This window comes from Hydractinia symbiolongicarpus, chromosome 1 (assembly GCF_029227915.1).
Source record: "Hydractinia symbiolongicarpus strain clone_291-10 chromosome 1, HSymV2.1, whole genome shotgun sequence".
NCBI classification, from domain to species: Eukaryota; Metazoa; Cnidaria; class Hydrozoa; order Anthoathecata; family Hydractiniidae; genus Hydractinia; species Hydractinia symbiolongicarpus.
In genome coordinates this window covers 14,738,072-14,755,279 of record NC_079875.1, presented here as the reverse complement: position 1 = coordinate 14,755,279, position 17,208 = coordinate 14,738,072, and the positions used below count along the sequence as shown (strand labels likewise).

Genomic DNA, 17,208 nt, shown 5'->3' with positions numbered 1-17,208 from the left:
TAGACACTTCACAAGGCCAAAGAAAGCAAAATAAAAAATAAAATAAAAAATACCACATGATAGATGTGAAAAATTCACAAAAAGACAATATAAATCACATGACTAAGTGTTCGAACTGAAATTCTACGCTGTTTGTGCTAAAACAGGTGGAGTGTTCACGACTGGGAGTAAAATCATTAAAAAATTGTAAAGGTTACCAATAGCTCTGTCTTTTGCAGGATTAATGTCAAGATTCGTGACCAATTCCATATAGCGGGTGTCAGCCTTGATTGTAGCATTGTTGCATCCATCGATCCTTACCGTGACATCGACGCATTAATGACAGGCAAGTGGATGATAATAGTCATCTACTAACCGTTTGAGAAGAATTTGAATTGTTATGAGGTAGCAAAATTCAGCGGTACATTGGTGAAGAGGGAGAAACCGATGACGAAACTGATTCGGTGTGTCAAGTTGAAGAAAATTAGTTCTATTTTTTATTATTTCAGACAAAACAAGAATGATTATAAAAATTTAAAAAAAAATCTTATTTTTTGCTCATTCGCGAAAGTTTTTTACGCGAAAATAACCCTTTAACCGCGATTGATACACGAAAGTTTCTGCCCGCGAAAATTTCTGCCCTTAAATTATCGCCTCCGGCCGCCGGGAAATTGAATAAAAAATAGTGTGCGCATAAACGGGAAAACGTTTAACTTTCTAAAAATATAAAGATTAATATTAAAAGTGGAGGGTTTCTTCTCTCTCTGGAAACTTTACTATGCAAGCAGTTTAGATCTATGTTCACACTGTATTGACAATCACCTTACCTTTTCCAGCGGGGTTCAAAATTACAAGTTTCTTATAAAATCAATATTTATTAGCAACTTAAGGCTTAAATCCCTCATGAAACAAAACGTATTTCCTTCGTAAGCAGCAACAGTCGACCTGTAAAAAGTAAGGAAAACAGAAAAGAAAAGATTATTATATAAGCTAAACTCAAAACGTACGTACAAAACATATTATTAAGACTATTGGCACACTAGCCTAATTAAGCAGCGTCAAAAGAGTGTATAATTGCGATCCTTGCCAAGTAAATAATTGTGACATTTAATGGAAACCAGGACTCTTCTAATGTAAAATTGACATCACTGAAAGAGTGTCGTTTTTGAAAATCACATGACATCTTTTTTTTTTGTCAAAACAGTAAAATTTAAAATGGTGGACGGTCAAGTAACATACTGATATGGGCGCTGGATGAATACGTGTGATGGCTTTATCGAGACCTGTCGCTCCATGGGAATTTTATATGCGGGTAGACCTAGCGTTAGAGTTATGCGTGAAAGATGCTCTTTTAAGAATTCTTCATAATGAAATTTGTCATCGAACTTATGTGGGTTTGCCAAGAAATGACGCTGCACTACATGGAGCAATGGCCAAATTTAAATCAACCCATCAAAGAAAGTTAAATCGCATTTTACGGCCTGATCAGTGGCTTGTTATATGTCCACAAAACGGTAAAACAAATTCGCAAAACTTTGATATACCCATCATTGTTATCCTCATTGAATATTGTTTGCCAGGATTACCAGCTCCTGCACCACCAAAGCATTGGGACATCCGTCAACCTCTTTCAACGGATCAAAGTATAGCCGCTTTTTGTTTGCATGCAAAGCTGCTTAGACATGAAGTAAAGCACGGCAGTATATCGCAAATTTCAACGAGACATGCATTTCAAATGTACTGGAATAAAATCAGATTTATATTGGGTGGACTTCATTATAACGATTTTCCATTTTTACAACGACTGGAACTTGGTTCACTGGATCCCTATTTAAATCAACAAGTGCAATTGCTTATACAAAAAAATGACATTTTGCAACAGGCGGCTGACTCGCTGAAACAACGCGTGGACGATCATGACGACGATCACAATGACTTGAAAAAAAAATATGAGGAGGTTAGAAAAACGCTTGAAGATGTGAAACAACGAAATGAACAGGAGATCAAAAAACATTGTAAGTTGACAGTTTATCTCGGAGAAAATAAATCGGCAGCTAATGTCTTCCGATGTTTTTTAAAATTTAATGGCTTTAAAAAATGATAACTTTGATGTTGAGAAACAGGTAGGGAAAAGTGGAAACATGAAATAACGCTTATTTACCGTAGGAAAGAATTTTTCTTTTGAAGGAATCTCAGAAAAGACTGGTTAAGAAAATAAGGTAAACAAAATTTTAATAGAAGCAAACTTTCTATACATAACACATACACTCTGTTGTTTCACTCTTTATCAAAATGGTGGCTTGGACATCGCCTTGGGTTTTTTCATACTGAGATCGTTATTACAATGTCATATACAAAGGCGTAAACGAAATTTAACAAGACGTATAATTGACGTAAACTAGCTCGCAAAACAACAGTCTAAATGAATTTTTTTTAGCGTAAAGCATATGAGCTAGCTAAGGTTCTTAAACATATTTATTTTCGCAACAGCCATATGGGAAACTCTGCCCGGACATTTTTAAAACTATATACAAACAAATATTATTTTTGAAAAAAACATTGAGAAAAATTTAAGCGCATATTTATTCATATTTCTTCACTAAAAACACAACAAAGCAGGTCACAAAAAATACGTGCATGATCAGCATCAAGCAGCAATGCGTGTGCGTGTACAAATTACTTTTAAATGGAGCAAAAAGCACTTGAAGGAATTTGTTTACAAATTGTGTGTTCCTGTAAGGAAAATATCAAGAGACCTAGTAACGAACTTAGTTGTATCATAGGCAGGAGAGCGATTTTGCTTGAAACAGCTATGAAGTGTTGACAAAAAGATAAAATCAAAAAAACTTTGTTGATAGATAAATTACTTCAACAAAAGTTTTTGTTCATATTATGCCATCATAAAATTTCATTTTAATCCGAGCATTTGATCGCATTATTGTATGTGAAAAATTCCCTACACATCTAAATTCTTTGTTTACGGGAAATTCCCTTCATGGAAACATAGACTTTATCAATCAACTAAAATGTCTGCTCCACAAGCAGAAATAATAGTTATTATCATGCGCCTCTAGCGGGAGCGTCTGATGGATTATTTTTAGATATTCGTGCAGTCGTTAGCCGAGAGTTGAACATGTCGGCAGATATCCGATATCAAATATATGCTCGAGATATTCGACAGTAATTCCGGTGTAGCAGATTATCTTAACTCCCTGTAAAAGATGACTCCTAAGGTCAAAATAAACTAGAGAGTAATAACTCCCATAGAATAGAAATAACCTGGTAAATAATCACTCCCCCAGTTAATAAACACTCCCCTTATTTTTCAAAGAGAAGTTCAAAGGCAAAGTTAAAATAAACTGGTTATTGAAAACTCGCCCTATTTTGAAGTCATTGCAGTATACCTAATACATTCAAATGTTTTGTTTTGTTTTGTTTTGTTTTGTTTCACGTGAGTTGTTCGGTTGTTGTGAGCAAAATATTCACACAATTTTTTCTTATTGAAAATGGCTGCCAAACAACATGTGCCACTTAGTGAAATTAAAGTATATTTGGAAACCAAAAAATATCCAGATGGATTCTAAGGTTAGTTTGTCTTTTTTCCCCATTTCATGACAACTCTTATTTTGAGTTCTGACTTATTTTTAAAAAAGGTGAACATGTGAGTTGCTATTTTGAAGGGGATATTTTTATAGTTTTGTCTTAATGACTTGAAAACTTGATTCTAAAAAGTGGAATGAACTAACCATAGCTAATCGTTTTTTAAGTTTTACTGCAAATTTTATAAAAACAAAATTCCATCAAGAAGAAAATTTTCGCCGTGCTTGTCAAAAATTTTTCACCTGTCGGTGGAAGTAATCACATCACGAGAGGAATGGACAAAAATCATCCAAGATATCCATGAAAGCCTCGGAAACTACAACAAAGCCCAGGCAATGGGTTCACATCGTGGAAGAGATGCCACCTACCAAAAATGTGCAGGAAGATTTTTTGGGGCACAATATGTTAAATGACATTGCTGAATTTGATCGTTTGCATTGATTATTTTTCGAAATGGTCCGAAGCTAAGCCAGTGAAGGACAAATCAGCTGAAAAAGTTGCTACATTCCTGTAGGAGGTTATTTGTAGGCATAGTCGCATGAAAATTCAAATCAATGACCAGAGAAAGGAATTCGTTAACGAAGTGATAACGAATTCGCATGAAATGACTGGTGCAGATCAAAGAATAACATCTGCATACCATCCTCAAGCCAATGGTCTCGTTGAACCATCAAGCACTGGCTGGTGAAAGGGGCAGATGAATGGCCTTATGTAATTGAAGGTGTATTTTGTTTGCCACAGAGTGAGTAAACACTCTTTATTCAAATTCACTCCGTTCTTTTTAATGTATAATAGGCATCCAATTCTACCTATCGATTTAAAATACGGTTTGGATTCAGACTTACAGAATTCAGATATTCCGCTATCCTGTCATCAACGTTGAAATTGAGACAAGATACCAACGACGAAGCAAGCAAAATTACCACAGCAGCACAGAAGAAACAACAACATGACAACAGCCGTCGCCATTTGTTACCAACCACTTTAATAATCAAAGATTGATAGAAAAGGAGGAGAGTTAACATTTAAATGGTTGAGGCCATATACATTGGAGAGCATTTCTAAGACTGGTTTGGGCGCGTTAAAGAATAAGCGTGGTTGTGTACTAGCTAAAAAGTACAATGCTGGCCTCCTTAAGTCATGTCTTGATCTTCGAATCAGCCTGACGATGAAGCTGAAACATCGCCACCCCATGATGACGAGCCCGAACCGTTGCCATCGCATGACGATGAACACAAACCATTACGCCCCATGACGTTGAACCCGAACCATCACTGGCCCATGATCTTGAGCCCGGACCATTACCGCCCCATCACGATGATGCGCCAGAACCATCGCCGACCCAAGACAATGAAGACAAACTGCCCCTGTTTCACGATGACAAAATGTCAGCTAGTATAAGCCAAACAGGTGGAATCTGTCACCCTATGAAATAGTAGAGATAATCCTTGTACAACTTCGACATAATCCCTCACATCGTTAAATTATATTTCTGACATGCCATCGTTTCAAAGAAATCCTTGTAAGAAGGAACGATCGAGAGCTACCCAATTACATTTGTTATTTACTGAAAAACACACGGAATGAATTAAAGAGATATAATGGAAAAGTCAAAATAAGCACCCGAAAGCTTACAAAATTATTATAAGCGCATTCTGGGGTATTAAAGAAAATTAAATACATAGTGAACAGTCAGAAATGGAAGTCATCTTGGCTTTACTAGAGCCAAAAAGTAATTCTATGTATCAGGTTCGGAATGGACAAAATAACAAACCCTATCCTAATCAAAGATAACCAACCAATTGAGTCAGATATCAAAAAGGGGAGCCGAGAAAAGTTTTGGATAAAAAACGATTAATATTTTCTCAATATTGAAGATAGGGAAATCCTTAACTCGAAAAGTGCTTGGTTAAATGATCATGGATGCCGCGCAGAAATTAATATGCAAAACACAAAAGATAACTATCTGTTTTGAATACTCACAAGAACACTGCCATCCCTTTTGATCCTGTATACCAAGACCACATTCAACTGTTACACGACAGAGGTTCGAAGAGGTCGGATTCAAATTTGCGATAGTTTGAAATCGTGTTTCTAAGAAATCCATCTATTCATTGTATAAGCATGTAGTTGGTGAATTTCAAAATATTGCCCGAACATTTCTATCCGAGCAAAAGCAACAGAATGGATTCAATTACGGAGTCTTCGCTATCGCTTTCGCAGCAGAGATCTTGATGATAATTCACCAATGGAAGCAGTGTTTGATATTGCTAACATGAGGAATCACCCCATGTTATGTCTTGAACAGTAGACCCTGATCCAAAGGTAGTGAATTGATAATCGAGATTTTAAAACACTTTCTGGCGTTGTTAACTTAAGTTTTATTTAGGTACATACTTAGTGAGTCTTGAAAGGTACCAGAAAAAAAAACAATTTTCCTTAGGGTTAACCCACTTTGACGTTATTTTAGTTTCTATATCTATGAGCACATTTGAAGTTTTCATTCTTTTGTATTCTACAATATTTTTTGATCTCTTTTATTTATTAGAAGGATTTTTCTCATATTACTTTTGTACTAAAAATACACACTAAACAACTCTTTTATAAAAAGCATCACAAATTACCAAGAGATTTTTTTATTTTGATCTTAGCCTCATTCTAAAAAACCTTTGTTACGTTTTTCACTATTCCTATCAATTTTTCACTTTTTTAGGATTTATAAATAAAAGGCAGATTATCTTTACCTTACGGTACAGTGCCTTTATTCTTTCCGTTTTTTATTAATTAGTTACTTTGCTAGGATTTCGAAAAAAAGATTCTTATCTACTGAAATTTATATTCTGTAGTCATGTTTTTTTAACAGCAAGGTTTGTCACTTCCCGCCGATTAACTTTGAAAATCGGTAAATTCTTTCCGACTAGATCTTTTAAATCACTCAAAACCTTCTATTTTTATTTTCAGTTCAAAGCAGTTCAAAAAAAGTTTGCTCACAAATTTTTTAGTTAAGGCAAAAAGTTCGGGGAAAGATCTTGATCGGGTACAAAAAGTCGGCTAAAATTTTGGTCATATAATATTTAGTAACTGAACCAACCTTTTACCGTTCTATCCAAAAAGAAATATAAGGGAGTCAAAATAAACTGGGGGAGTTATTATTTCATAGGAAATGTTGACTCTAGGGGGTAACAATTCACTAGTTTATTATGACTGGGGTGTTATTTATAACTAGTTTATCTTAATTAGGGGGTTATTATAAACTAGTTTATTATGACTTAAGAATCATTATTTAGGGGAGTTAAAATTTACGGCGACAGCGGCACTTATATTTCGTTTATATATTTACAGTTGACTCCCTCTAATTCGAATCTCTATAATTCAAATATTTCTATAATTCGAACGAGTGCTCAGTCACCGTCAATTTTCCTTAACAGACCCTTATAAAAAACTTTCTACAATTCGAATTTCTCTAATTCGAAACTTTCTCTAATTCGAACAGTTTTTCAGTCCCTTCAGCACGATTCTCTCCCTAATTCGAATTTTAGAGTGTAAACAGGGCTTTGACAAATTCAATTTGTCGACCTGAGAAAAGCACTTGGTAATGCAACTCGTATTGTCGAAAGAGATCGTTTCTCCAATGTAAACTATGAAAAAAAAGATTGAATGAAACTTGAATTATGTTTTCTTGATTTTGAAATAACGTAATTTCTCTCTGTAAGTCGAATTTGCACTTTCTGAAGCTGAAAGTTCGAATTACAGAGACTTTCTCTAATTCGAATCTCTCTATAATTGGAACAAAAATCTCTCCCAGTGGGAATTCGAATTATGGAGAGGTGTCAACTGTAGTTCCTTTATAAAATTACATGCAAGTCAATCGGATGGAGAGTTAAACTAATTAAAAATAAAAAAGTTATCAAACAAAGGATGTATTATATCGCACTCCATCTTTTATTGTTCTCGATAGTAGTACACAAAAGATAAGCAATCAGGTGGAGAGCTGAAAATAACTGAAGCGCGAATGTTTTAGAACAACAAGAAACAAGAACAACGAAAAAGACAAAAATTGCTGATTGTGTGAAACAAAATGAATTGTTTTTGTAGTCTCATAAGTTGCATGATAAAACAGATATTCAGCGCAGTAAAATCGGATATCGTAATTATTCAGTCTCGCTTTTTCATATTCGACTCCGCCTGCTGAATATCTGCTTAATATTATACATGAGAGATAGTGACGTCAAAAATCTCCAAAAGGGACAAATATAGTCACTTACGTCGCTTTATCAATACTAATCTTGCGGGCTATGTATTATTTACCTTATGTGGAGAACCCTTTGTTTTAGAAGATATTTTCCGTTATGAGTTCGGAAAGGTTACGCAATAAGCAAACATGTACTAAGATTAAAATATATCAAAAAGATCAATTTTTTGAAGTATACCTTTTTTCAGCAGGTGTATATTTAAACAAACTAACAGCAAACGCTATAAACTATTTTAGCTATTTCAAACATGCAACATTTTAAACGCATCAGCATCAGAGTAATAGTCAGCTAATTTGTATAATGTATTATTCGAACATGAGCAAGAAGCAACTATTAAAACTCTACGAACATCGCGTAAAAGTTATTAGCTACATGCAATGCAATATTTGCTCTTAACATGTGTTTTTTTGTTTTTACTGCACGTCACTTAAGAATCTACTCTATAAGAACGTTGACGTTGAGATTCTTCTAAAAACAGTATAAGAATATAAGAATTAAAATTAAGAACTAGGTACTACCTTTGAATCTGTTGATGAATTATTTTTTTCAGGTAACCCTTATCATGTCATTTTACCGGAGGTATTGAATATAATATGCAAAAAGATCGGGAAAGATTGGGCTCAGTTGTCCAAATTTCTATTAACACCTGACGAAATTAAAAATATCGAAAACTTACAAGTCACTGAAGAACAAAAGATGGACATAAGCTTCCGCAAAAAGAATGCAACTTTCACGTGGAGTGAAGTGAAAAATATCCTGATAAAAATTTCTCGAGAGGATATAGTCGATTGTATTCGAATGGAAAGTCTTATCACAACTGGTAAGTGTTGTATGATTTATTTATTTACCGTAAATATTCGGTTAAGTCACCCACCCCTAAAATTATTAATAAGAAAATTGCCTCCACTTTGAGAATAGTGTCATTTTTAATCGCTCGTTTGTTCGTTTATCTCATCATCTTCTTTATCTCTAGGCTTAAGAAAGGCGTCTTTGAAGCTAAGAGAAAAATACAGCGAAAGCTTATCAAGTATGTTTTTGGATAAGCCTTTGTGCCAAGACCGAGGTGTACAGAAACCTCGAGAAGAAGTTTATGTGCCTCTATCTATGGTTGAGAATCCACAAAATGATTCAGAACAGCAGTCAACATTTAACCGACTTCAAACAGTTCTAATTCAAGATTTATTGAAAAAGGGTGATGATTTGGTCATTTTACGAGGATTGGCAGGGATCGGGAAGAGCACCTTTATGGATACATATGTATATAACTGGGCGAAAGGGAATATTTTAAATGAATTCCCCAAAATCGATTTTATATTTTACCTTAAAAGTGAAGACTTAATTGCAGGTACCTTCCAGTATAAATTACCTAAGAAATTCATCCGTAAAAAGTTCACTGATCTGTTTGATATGATAGATATCCAAGATTTGCAAGAGGTATCGCATCGCGTTCTGTTTGTCGTGGATGGAGTGGACGAAATAAAATCTATTCACCTATTTTCAGCTGGCAACGTTTTTCAACCTGTTATTCCGAATTACCTTGGTGACATAGTGAATAACCAGTCCAGCTTTTTACGTGGCCATAAAACTGTGGTTACAGGAAGACCCTCAACATGTTCCATGATAGCTTTTAAATTTAGACATGTGGTTCCAAAAACAATTGAGGTCCATGGTTTCAATTCCGAAGCTATTGATTCATATATACAAAAGCGTTTCCATGGTAACAACGATCGGATCAATCTGGTGACAAGACAAATAAGAGAACGAAAAGATTTACAAATAATGGCGAGAATCCCGTTTTATCTTTGGGTTATATGCGAGATGTTTGACCAGCGTACAGATATGAACAACCCCCACACAATTACACAACTATGTTCTACTGCTTTTTTAGAATTCACTAGGAGTCTTTCCCCAGAATTCACGTATTTAGATTGTTTTCAGATGTGCAAGAAAGACCTCATTTTACACACAGCAACGTCTCTTGCAAAACTTTCGGAAGTGTCGCTAAGGCTCAACAAGACGTCGTTCTCGGATGCTGATGTAGATGTTACTGATTCGATAAACTCCTTAGAAAGGGCGGGACTTCTTATTAAGAAAACACCGCCTGACGGTAGTAGACCAGTGTATCAGTTCAAACATCTTGTTTTGCAGGAATACTTTACCGCGCTTCACGTATTTCTTAACCCACGAGCAATAGCTAACGCAATTCGAATGCCTAATTTTTCAGGATGTGTACCACTTCTTGCTGGACTTTCTGGAATCCATGGCAAAGGAAATCAGAACGACATCACAACCTGTTTTTTAAGTAATCTAAAGAATTATGCAAAAAAGAAGAAAATGGAGGAGGAGAAAATGAATTTGATGTGTGAATGTTTTCCAGATAGATTGTTCCGCGTTAATGTTATGCAATTTATAGAAGGAGTTATGCTGAGAAAGTTAAATGGAAGCTGCCTAGTGTTGGATAGCTCTTGTGACCACCTGCTGGCCGCTATTTTTGAATATCAAGGGGAATTTTCATCCTTTTTTCAAAGAAAGTTTTCAAATAAGTCATTTCACATTCGAGGTGCATCGCTTCATCATGAGGTAAGAAGCACGATCTATTTCATCAATAAATTGGATGGAGCTAAAGTTGATTTTCTGCACATTCAAACTACTGGTCACAATGAACTGCCAGAAAATTTAGTTACTCTATTTACGATGTATTATTCAGCTTACCCATGTCAGAAGATCCTCAAAATATCGTCATCAGTAACTACAAACCGAACAGACGAAGTCTTAATTACATGCCAAGAAAACGTGGAAGACTCCTGTCGAACAATCGAGATTTCCGGTCTAATTTCCAAGTTATATCAAAATCGGCTGCTGTTGGAAACATTTTGTGTAGTTGATGTAATACAATTGCACTGTCAAGTAGAATCTGCCTATAAAGCATTTCATCATTTACTCAACTACACGAATGAAATGAATCAATTGAAGAATAAGATACGCTATAAGATTCCGAATCTGAACGCAGGTAATCACCGGATTAAATTCTTCCACCTTAGCATGCTAGCAGACGCTTACAGACATCAACTCATCGTTAACGATAAACCTGTGGAAAATCTTAGACTGAAGCTTGAATGCTGTTTCGTAGACTTCAGTTTAAATGATGACGATATTGACATGCTGACCATGTGCTTACCAAGCATCAAACTTCTGAACATTAGCTGCAACGAGCACATGTCTTCACTGGCAATGCAATCAATAGCAACTAGCTTAACAAATTGTATCTTTATCAAAGGTGAATGCACCTTGAAAATTCTGCACCTGGATCAATGTAGTCTAACTGACGCTCATCTTGTCGCTTTAAAGCCTTGTATACCACATCTACAATTGCTGAGTATCAGTAGAAATGTCGATTTTACCTGCGACGGAATGACGGCATTGTGTGAAGCCGTTATTGAAGAAATTGGAAGGAGAGGAATATGTAATCTAGTGTGTTTATTCATAGCATCGTGCAATTTGGCAGATGAACATATAAGTTGTTTGCAACCAATGCTGTATTGTCTACATGAACTTTGCTTAAGTGGTAACGATCAACTCAGTGCTAGCACGTTAGCAATGATTTCAAATTCGTATTCCAACAATAACAGCACTCGTTTGAAAAGCCTGGATATCAGCAAGTGTTTGTTTACTTATGAAGACCTACTAGAGTTAGACTTGTCCGGGCTTGAGAAGCTTGTTGTCGGCGACGTATCGTTCAGCGCTAGGGCTCTTCAAACGATATCAAACAGTATTATTGAGCACACTGAAGAGATGCAAGCATATTTTTTGGAAATATTGGATCTAACATCGTGTCAACTCACTGATTCACATGTGTGGGCGGTTTTGCCATGTGTACGTTATGTTGGTAAGATATACCTTCAAAGTAATAATCTTCACTATGTCACCAACAAATCTCTGCAATACATCGATGCGTTTATTAACACAAGACAAAACTTGATAAGACAAGGCGAGCAAAAAAAGTACGAGAAGTTTAGAATTGAAGTCATTAACGTCATTGTAAACTCGCCTGTGGCAAAACAATATATACAAGTGTTATGCTTAAAATAGAAAATTAAACTTTATTTTTTTTATCGGAAATGACTTGCCAACCTCTTTCCTAGGGCAATTTTTTGATTTTTCGATTTCTGAGACAGTTGGTTTAAAAGATTTTGGTCGTTTTGTTAAGAATTGCATGCGGACTGCCAGGAACACAGTATTACTATAATCTATGCAAAACAATGTTGATTTGATCAAAAACAAACAAACAAAGAATCCAGTTAGCTAGCTAGCAAAAATAGCTACAACTTTTTATGCTCACCCTGTGGCTGCAAACAAATCTTAAATGTATTTTATGTTTGTTTTTTTGCTAACTAAAGCAGGGGTTAAAACTACTAGTGCTTTTACTGAACTGAATGTGGCTAACTAGACTTTCGGGTGTATTGTTAACTTTGACATAATTAGCAGTTTATGGGTAGTATTGGTAAGTTGTTTTAAAAATGACAGAACATTGTGCCAAATACATGTAAATATTTTTAAATATACATTAACATTCAATTTTATTCTATATATAAAAATATTATATATTTTTAAACTGATTATGTCTGTCGTTTTGCCACACAATCATCACAAGCTTTCCTCTCTGATTGTACACTTTAATTGGAAGAGTATCGTTTGTTTTAGAAAAAAAGTTTGAATCAATAAATTGATTTTTGTTTATGTATAAAACTTATGAAAATTTTACATAGCTAGCTAGTTTCCACGGGCCTAATCGACTAGTATTCTATATTTTACTTTGTCTTTAAGAGCAGAGCATACATAAATTGATTTTCTTGTTTAAATTTTGTTAATATGTATAAAACTTATGATATGTAGCTATTATATACTTCATGTTGTTTTTTAAGAGAGCTAGACATGTGTTCTTTACTTTATTGTATATACTAGTTATTGAAGTGAGTTAGGTATTAAAATGCTTATATTGTGTTTTTTACTAAATTGCACGTGGAGCCTTAAACTCCAGCTCTAGAAAGATACCTATGATGCATTTAGTGTATATATATAGCCAAACAAAATTAAAGTCAAAAACATAACTATCTCATTTTTGTTTTTGATATTGTTAATTCGAAAGGTTAAAAAAATGCAATGTTATGTAAAATAACAAGGAATCGTTTAATTATTACACGTAGTGTTTCAGAGGAAAATTTGTTCGTTATTAGCTACTTCGTAACAGCTGATTTGTTTATGTAATTTTAGATTGTTTTGTAGATGAAATGCTTTTTATGTGGGTTTCTGAAAGTAGTTTTGTAGATATGTAATGTCGATACGAAATGTAGCTATATATATGGAAGTAGTGTAATGTACTGATTGTAGAATTTTTTTATAAGTTAAAATTTGTTCAGCCTAGACTCTTTTTCTAATACCTTAAATAAACAACTTATTAGTGACAAACATATTTGGGGATGAGTGATCCCATATGTTTTATATTGTGGAGAACATATTTGTGGATGAGTGATCCCATATGTTTTATATTGTGGAGAACATATTTGTGGATGCGTGATCCCATATGTTTTATATTGTGGAGAACATATTTGTGGATGAGTGATCCCATATGTTTTATATTGTGGGGAACTTATTTGTGGATAATGATCTCAATATGCTTCATTGTGTGGAAAATATTTTTGTGGATGAGTGATTTCAAAAAGTTTCATTTTGTGGGAAATGTTTTTACGGATGACTTGATTTTCGCGGCTACTGAAGACTCAGTAATTATATTAGATAGTCGTTAGCTCGTGGAAAAATCCACGGGTACGCCCGTCCTTTTTATACCGCATTGCGTGCGTCTCGCTAAATGCGCAGTTAAGCAACAAAAAACTCAATCGCTTAGAAACAACAGGGAATCCAAGTACAAAGAATTAAAGTATGACTAACTTGCAGAACTTTTTTGCGTAATACATAGCATGGCAACCTCGATCCCGGGGCTTCTTTTTCTTTTTGATATAAGGGACAGCAAAAAAGAAAAGAGAAGATAAGGCCTGGGATCGAGGTTGATGGCATGGTTTCTTTGAAAGAATAATATTCGCGAAATTATATTCTCGCGAAAGATTTGATTTTCTAAAATAGCTACACAAGAAAAAAAAAAATCCTGCAAAAAATTATTTTGTTGTTGTTAGATTTTAATAGTCTGTTCCCTTTACTCGCATTCACACTTCCCAGTAAACACGAAACGTCTTAAGACGGACGCAAATGCGTCAAACTGCGAATGTTTGATGAAATTGAATTTTCCATTTGCGTGAACACAAAATGTTCGTAGGACCCTCCGCTGTTGATATTTTTTGCACTCATCGCGGTTATTAAAAATGACTGTTTGATGAAATTAAACTTCATCAAACTCAATTTTTTTCTTCTTTTCTCATTTTGACGAAAAAATCGTGTTTGATGGTTCAACTCAAATGCATCAAATCTTTCATCAAACTCGCTAGTTTGATGGAGTTTGATGAAAAGTTTGACGCATTTGCGCACACCTTTAAACACGTCTTTAAAACACGAGACGTCCTAAACACGTCTTTAAAACGTCTTTTAAAGACCAGATGAGACGTCTCTAAGACGTCTCTGACTTGTCTAAATAAAAGCGTAACGCCTAAAGACGCCTTTGAGAAACGAAAAAAAGACTTCTTTTTGCGACGTGTTAAAGACGTTTTAGAGGCGCTCCTGTAGGTGCCATAACGTCTTAAAGACGCCTTTATTTAGTCTCTTTCAAACGTTATACTGCCAAGGTAGGCCTGCTTTAGATACTTTTAGCCTATGCGTATTAGGATTTTAGTAATTTTAATTCTGATGGAGGTGTGAAAAACCAAAACAAGAAAAGGGTTAAGAAAACGATGATGAAGAATTTAATAGAAAATTTATATTTCTATCATTTATATAAAAAAACAGTTTAATAAAAATAAAATAATATCACATACAAGCTTTTTTATAAGCAACAACAACGAAAACAAAATCATTACTTTCGGAAACTTTTCTTGTTTTAAAAGATGAATCTTCAATGAACAACAGATAAGCAACAATCAAGCATTTAAAACAGAAAAACCTAAGCTGCATTTACCTAAACTGCTGTTTTGCATATAACAAAGCGTGCATGCATAACACAAAATATACAATGGAATACTACAAAATTAAAATTGTTGACCGTGAACAATAACAGTTAGTATCTTTGAAGGTTGTCTTGAACAACAGCGTCATTTTATTTTCGCCAATCAACACTTCGGTCTGAGCCCTGCTTGTAAAATATGTCTGTCATATTGTGCACGTTGGATGATGTGTTTATTCTTTGAAGTTATATCCAAACAACCCTTTAATAAAATGCATTTCAGTCATTACACCAACATTTAAAACTGACCTAAAATAATTCGTACGCATAATCTTCCGCGTAAAGACCAAAAATTTAAAATGTTTCTGACCGAGAAAGTACAAAAAAATCTAACATACTTACTTTTAATCAGCAAAATATTTTCTTCATTGTCCATTCATATCTCGGGTAAATACAGCTTTTTGCTTTGCTATTTACTTGTTGTTTTATGGAGCACATTATTCTTTTTTGTTTAAAAGTAAACGTCAAATGCAACATTTGTTGAAATAGAACGAAGTTTCTTTACAAGTTTATTCTATGCGGTCATTCGAACGCTGTTTTCATTGTAAAATGTATGCTAGAGAAATTTAATTCGAATTTTTGGCTACCTCTGTATAAGAAATTCTAAAATATCAAGAACGTTTATTTCGACGTCAATAATTGCGAATGGGCAAAGAATTAACGTAGTTATTTGTTTGTTGTGAAATTATCTTTAAAACGAAAAGAAATGATGACATTCATTTCGGACGAGATGTTACTTGTCTTGCAGAGACCAAATAAAAACGTGTTTGAGACGTTTCTTTTGAACGAAATTTTGCTGGTCCACAGAGACCAAATAAAGACGTCTTTGAGACGTTTTTTTTAGTCGGAAGACGTCCGGACGAGTGAGAGTCATGAAAAGCCGTCTTTAAGACGTCTTTGTGTTTGCTGGGTTGATTATTATGATAAAATTCTAAAATAAGTTTACTCAAAATTTTGATTTCTTCAAGATCGCGCAAATTAATTTTTTCCAAAAAATTTGAATTTTGGCAATTCGCTAAATTAATTTTTCGCGAAAATTCAACTTTTTGATTTGCGACATTAAATTCCCGCGAAAATTTCGTTCCTTAAAGGTAAATTAAACCCTTTTGGGCTAAAAAAAAGCTGGTGAGGGAGGAATATTTTGGAGGACTGGGATAAAAAAAATTTGGGATGATGTCATCCAGTAAAAAATGATGTCATGTATTTTCTGAGCCTGGGAAAAGTTAAAAGGGGTAAAACAAAAACATTGAAATAAAAACACAATTTGATGCCTAAAATTACTTAAAAACGCACAAGAAAAGGGAAAATTTGATTTTTGAATTGTTAATCCAAGAGTTCCCATGGCAACAGGTGTGACATGATATTCAAAAAGCTTTAACTATCTTAAAGGTCATTAAAAAGTCACGAAATTTTAACCCCTAAAACGGTGTACTTCTTAGTGTATGTCAACTAAACATATTTTAAGTCATCATATTATCATGTGTAAGGTTGAAAGTTTAACATATTCACCAAGCTGTTTAAAAAATAAATATCCAACTAGATTTTCAAGAAACAATCACATCGAATAAAACATTCATCATTTAAACATCCTTTTAAATGATGAGACGGATAACATCTCATCTGCAAAACAAATTTAAAATTGTGTTAAGCAATTATTACGAGAAGATTGTCTTCTAAAATAAGCCGATGTAGCTACACTTTTTTGTTTTCTTTATCTAAAGAAACCACTTTATGAAGAACTGAGTAGTTGGCTTTCAATATATATAAATCTTCTGCTAGTTTTAAAAATGTAAAATTTTTAAGTAAGAAACACGTCTCCCATCAATTGAACCATGAGAAGACAACTTAAAAGTTGGCGATTTCAACGAAACAAAAATCATTTTAGATGAAAAATAAAAGGCAAAAAATATCAATGAAAGTCTCTTTGTTGTGTTAAAATTATGTTTTTTTGATTAAATATACCTGTTTTATAGACATCTTAAAATTAAGAAACTTTTTCTAGTAAAACGACCTTAGAATTTAAAAACTTTTACCTTTCGACCGTTTGCTTGATTTCTTACAAAAGAAAAACATAATTCCATGTTATCTAACGTTCATACATTTGTACTTGCATTTTTAATTAGCAATAATTTCTGTTTGACAGCTCTTTTTATGATGACGGCTAACTATGTGCATGTTAATCTTTTTATATGTAATTTTGATAGTTTTGTG

At 34.1% G+C, this 17,208-nt stretch overlaps 1 protein-coding gene across 1 annotated transcript; it reads left to right on the top strand.

Moving 5' to 3' along the window:
• Positions 1-1,166: 1,166 nt before the first annotated feature.
• Positions 1,167-13,248, top strand: LOC130641783 (NACHT, LRR and PYD domains-containing protein 12-like). The gene is made up of 3 exons (XM_057448739.1): positions 1,167-1,994; positions 8,383-8,652; positions 8,806-13,248. Exons 1-3 carry the CDS (start codon positions 1,247-1,249, stop codon positions 11,919-11,921), a joined length of 4,134 nt encoding a protein of 1,377 aa, XP_057304722.1. The 5' UTR covers positions 1,167-1,246; the 3' UTR covers positions 11,922-13,248.
• Positions 13,249-17,208: the final 3,960 nt, after the last annotated feature.

Coding starts and splice junctions, on each gene's coding strand:
- LOC130641783 (XM_057448739.1), top strand. CDS start 1,247: ATGGCTTTATCGAGACCTGTCGCTCCATGGGAATTTTATATGCGGGTA. Junction 1,995..8,382: donor ACAGGAGATCAAAAAACATT/GTAAGTTGACAG, acceptor TATTTTTTTCAG/GTAACCCTTATCATGTCATT. Junction 8,653..8,805: donor GGAAAGTCTTATCACAACTG/GTAAGTGTTGTA, acceptor CTTTATCTCTAG/GCTTAAGAAAGGCGTCTTTG.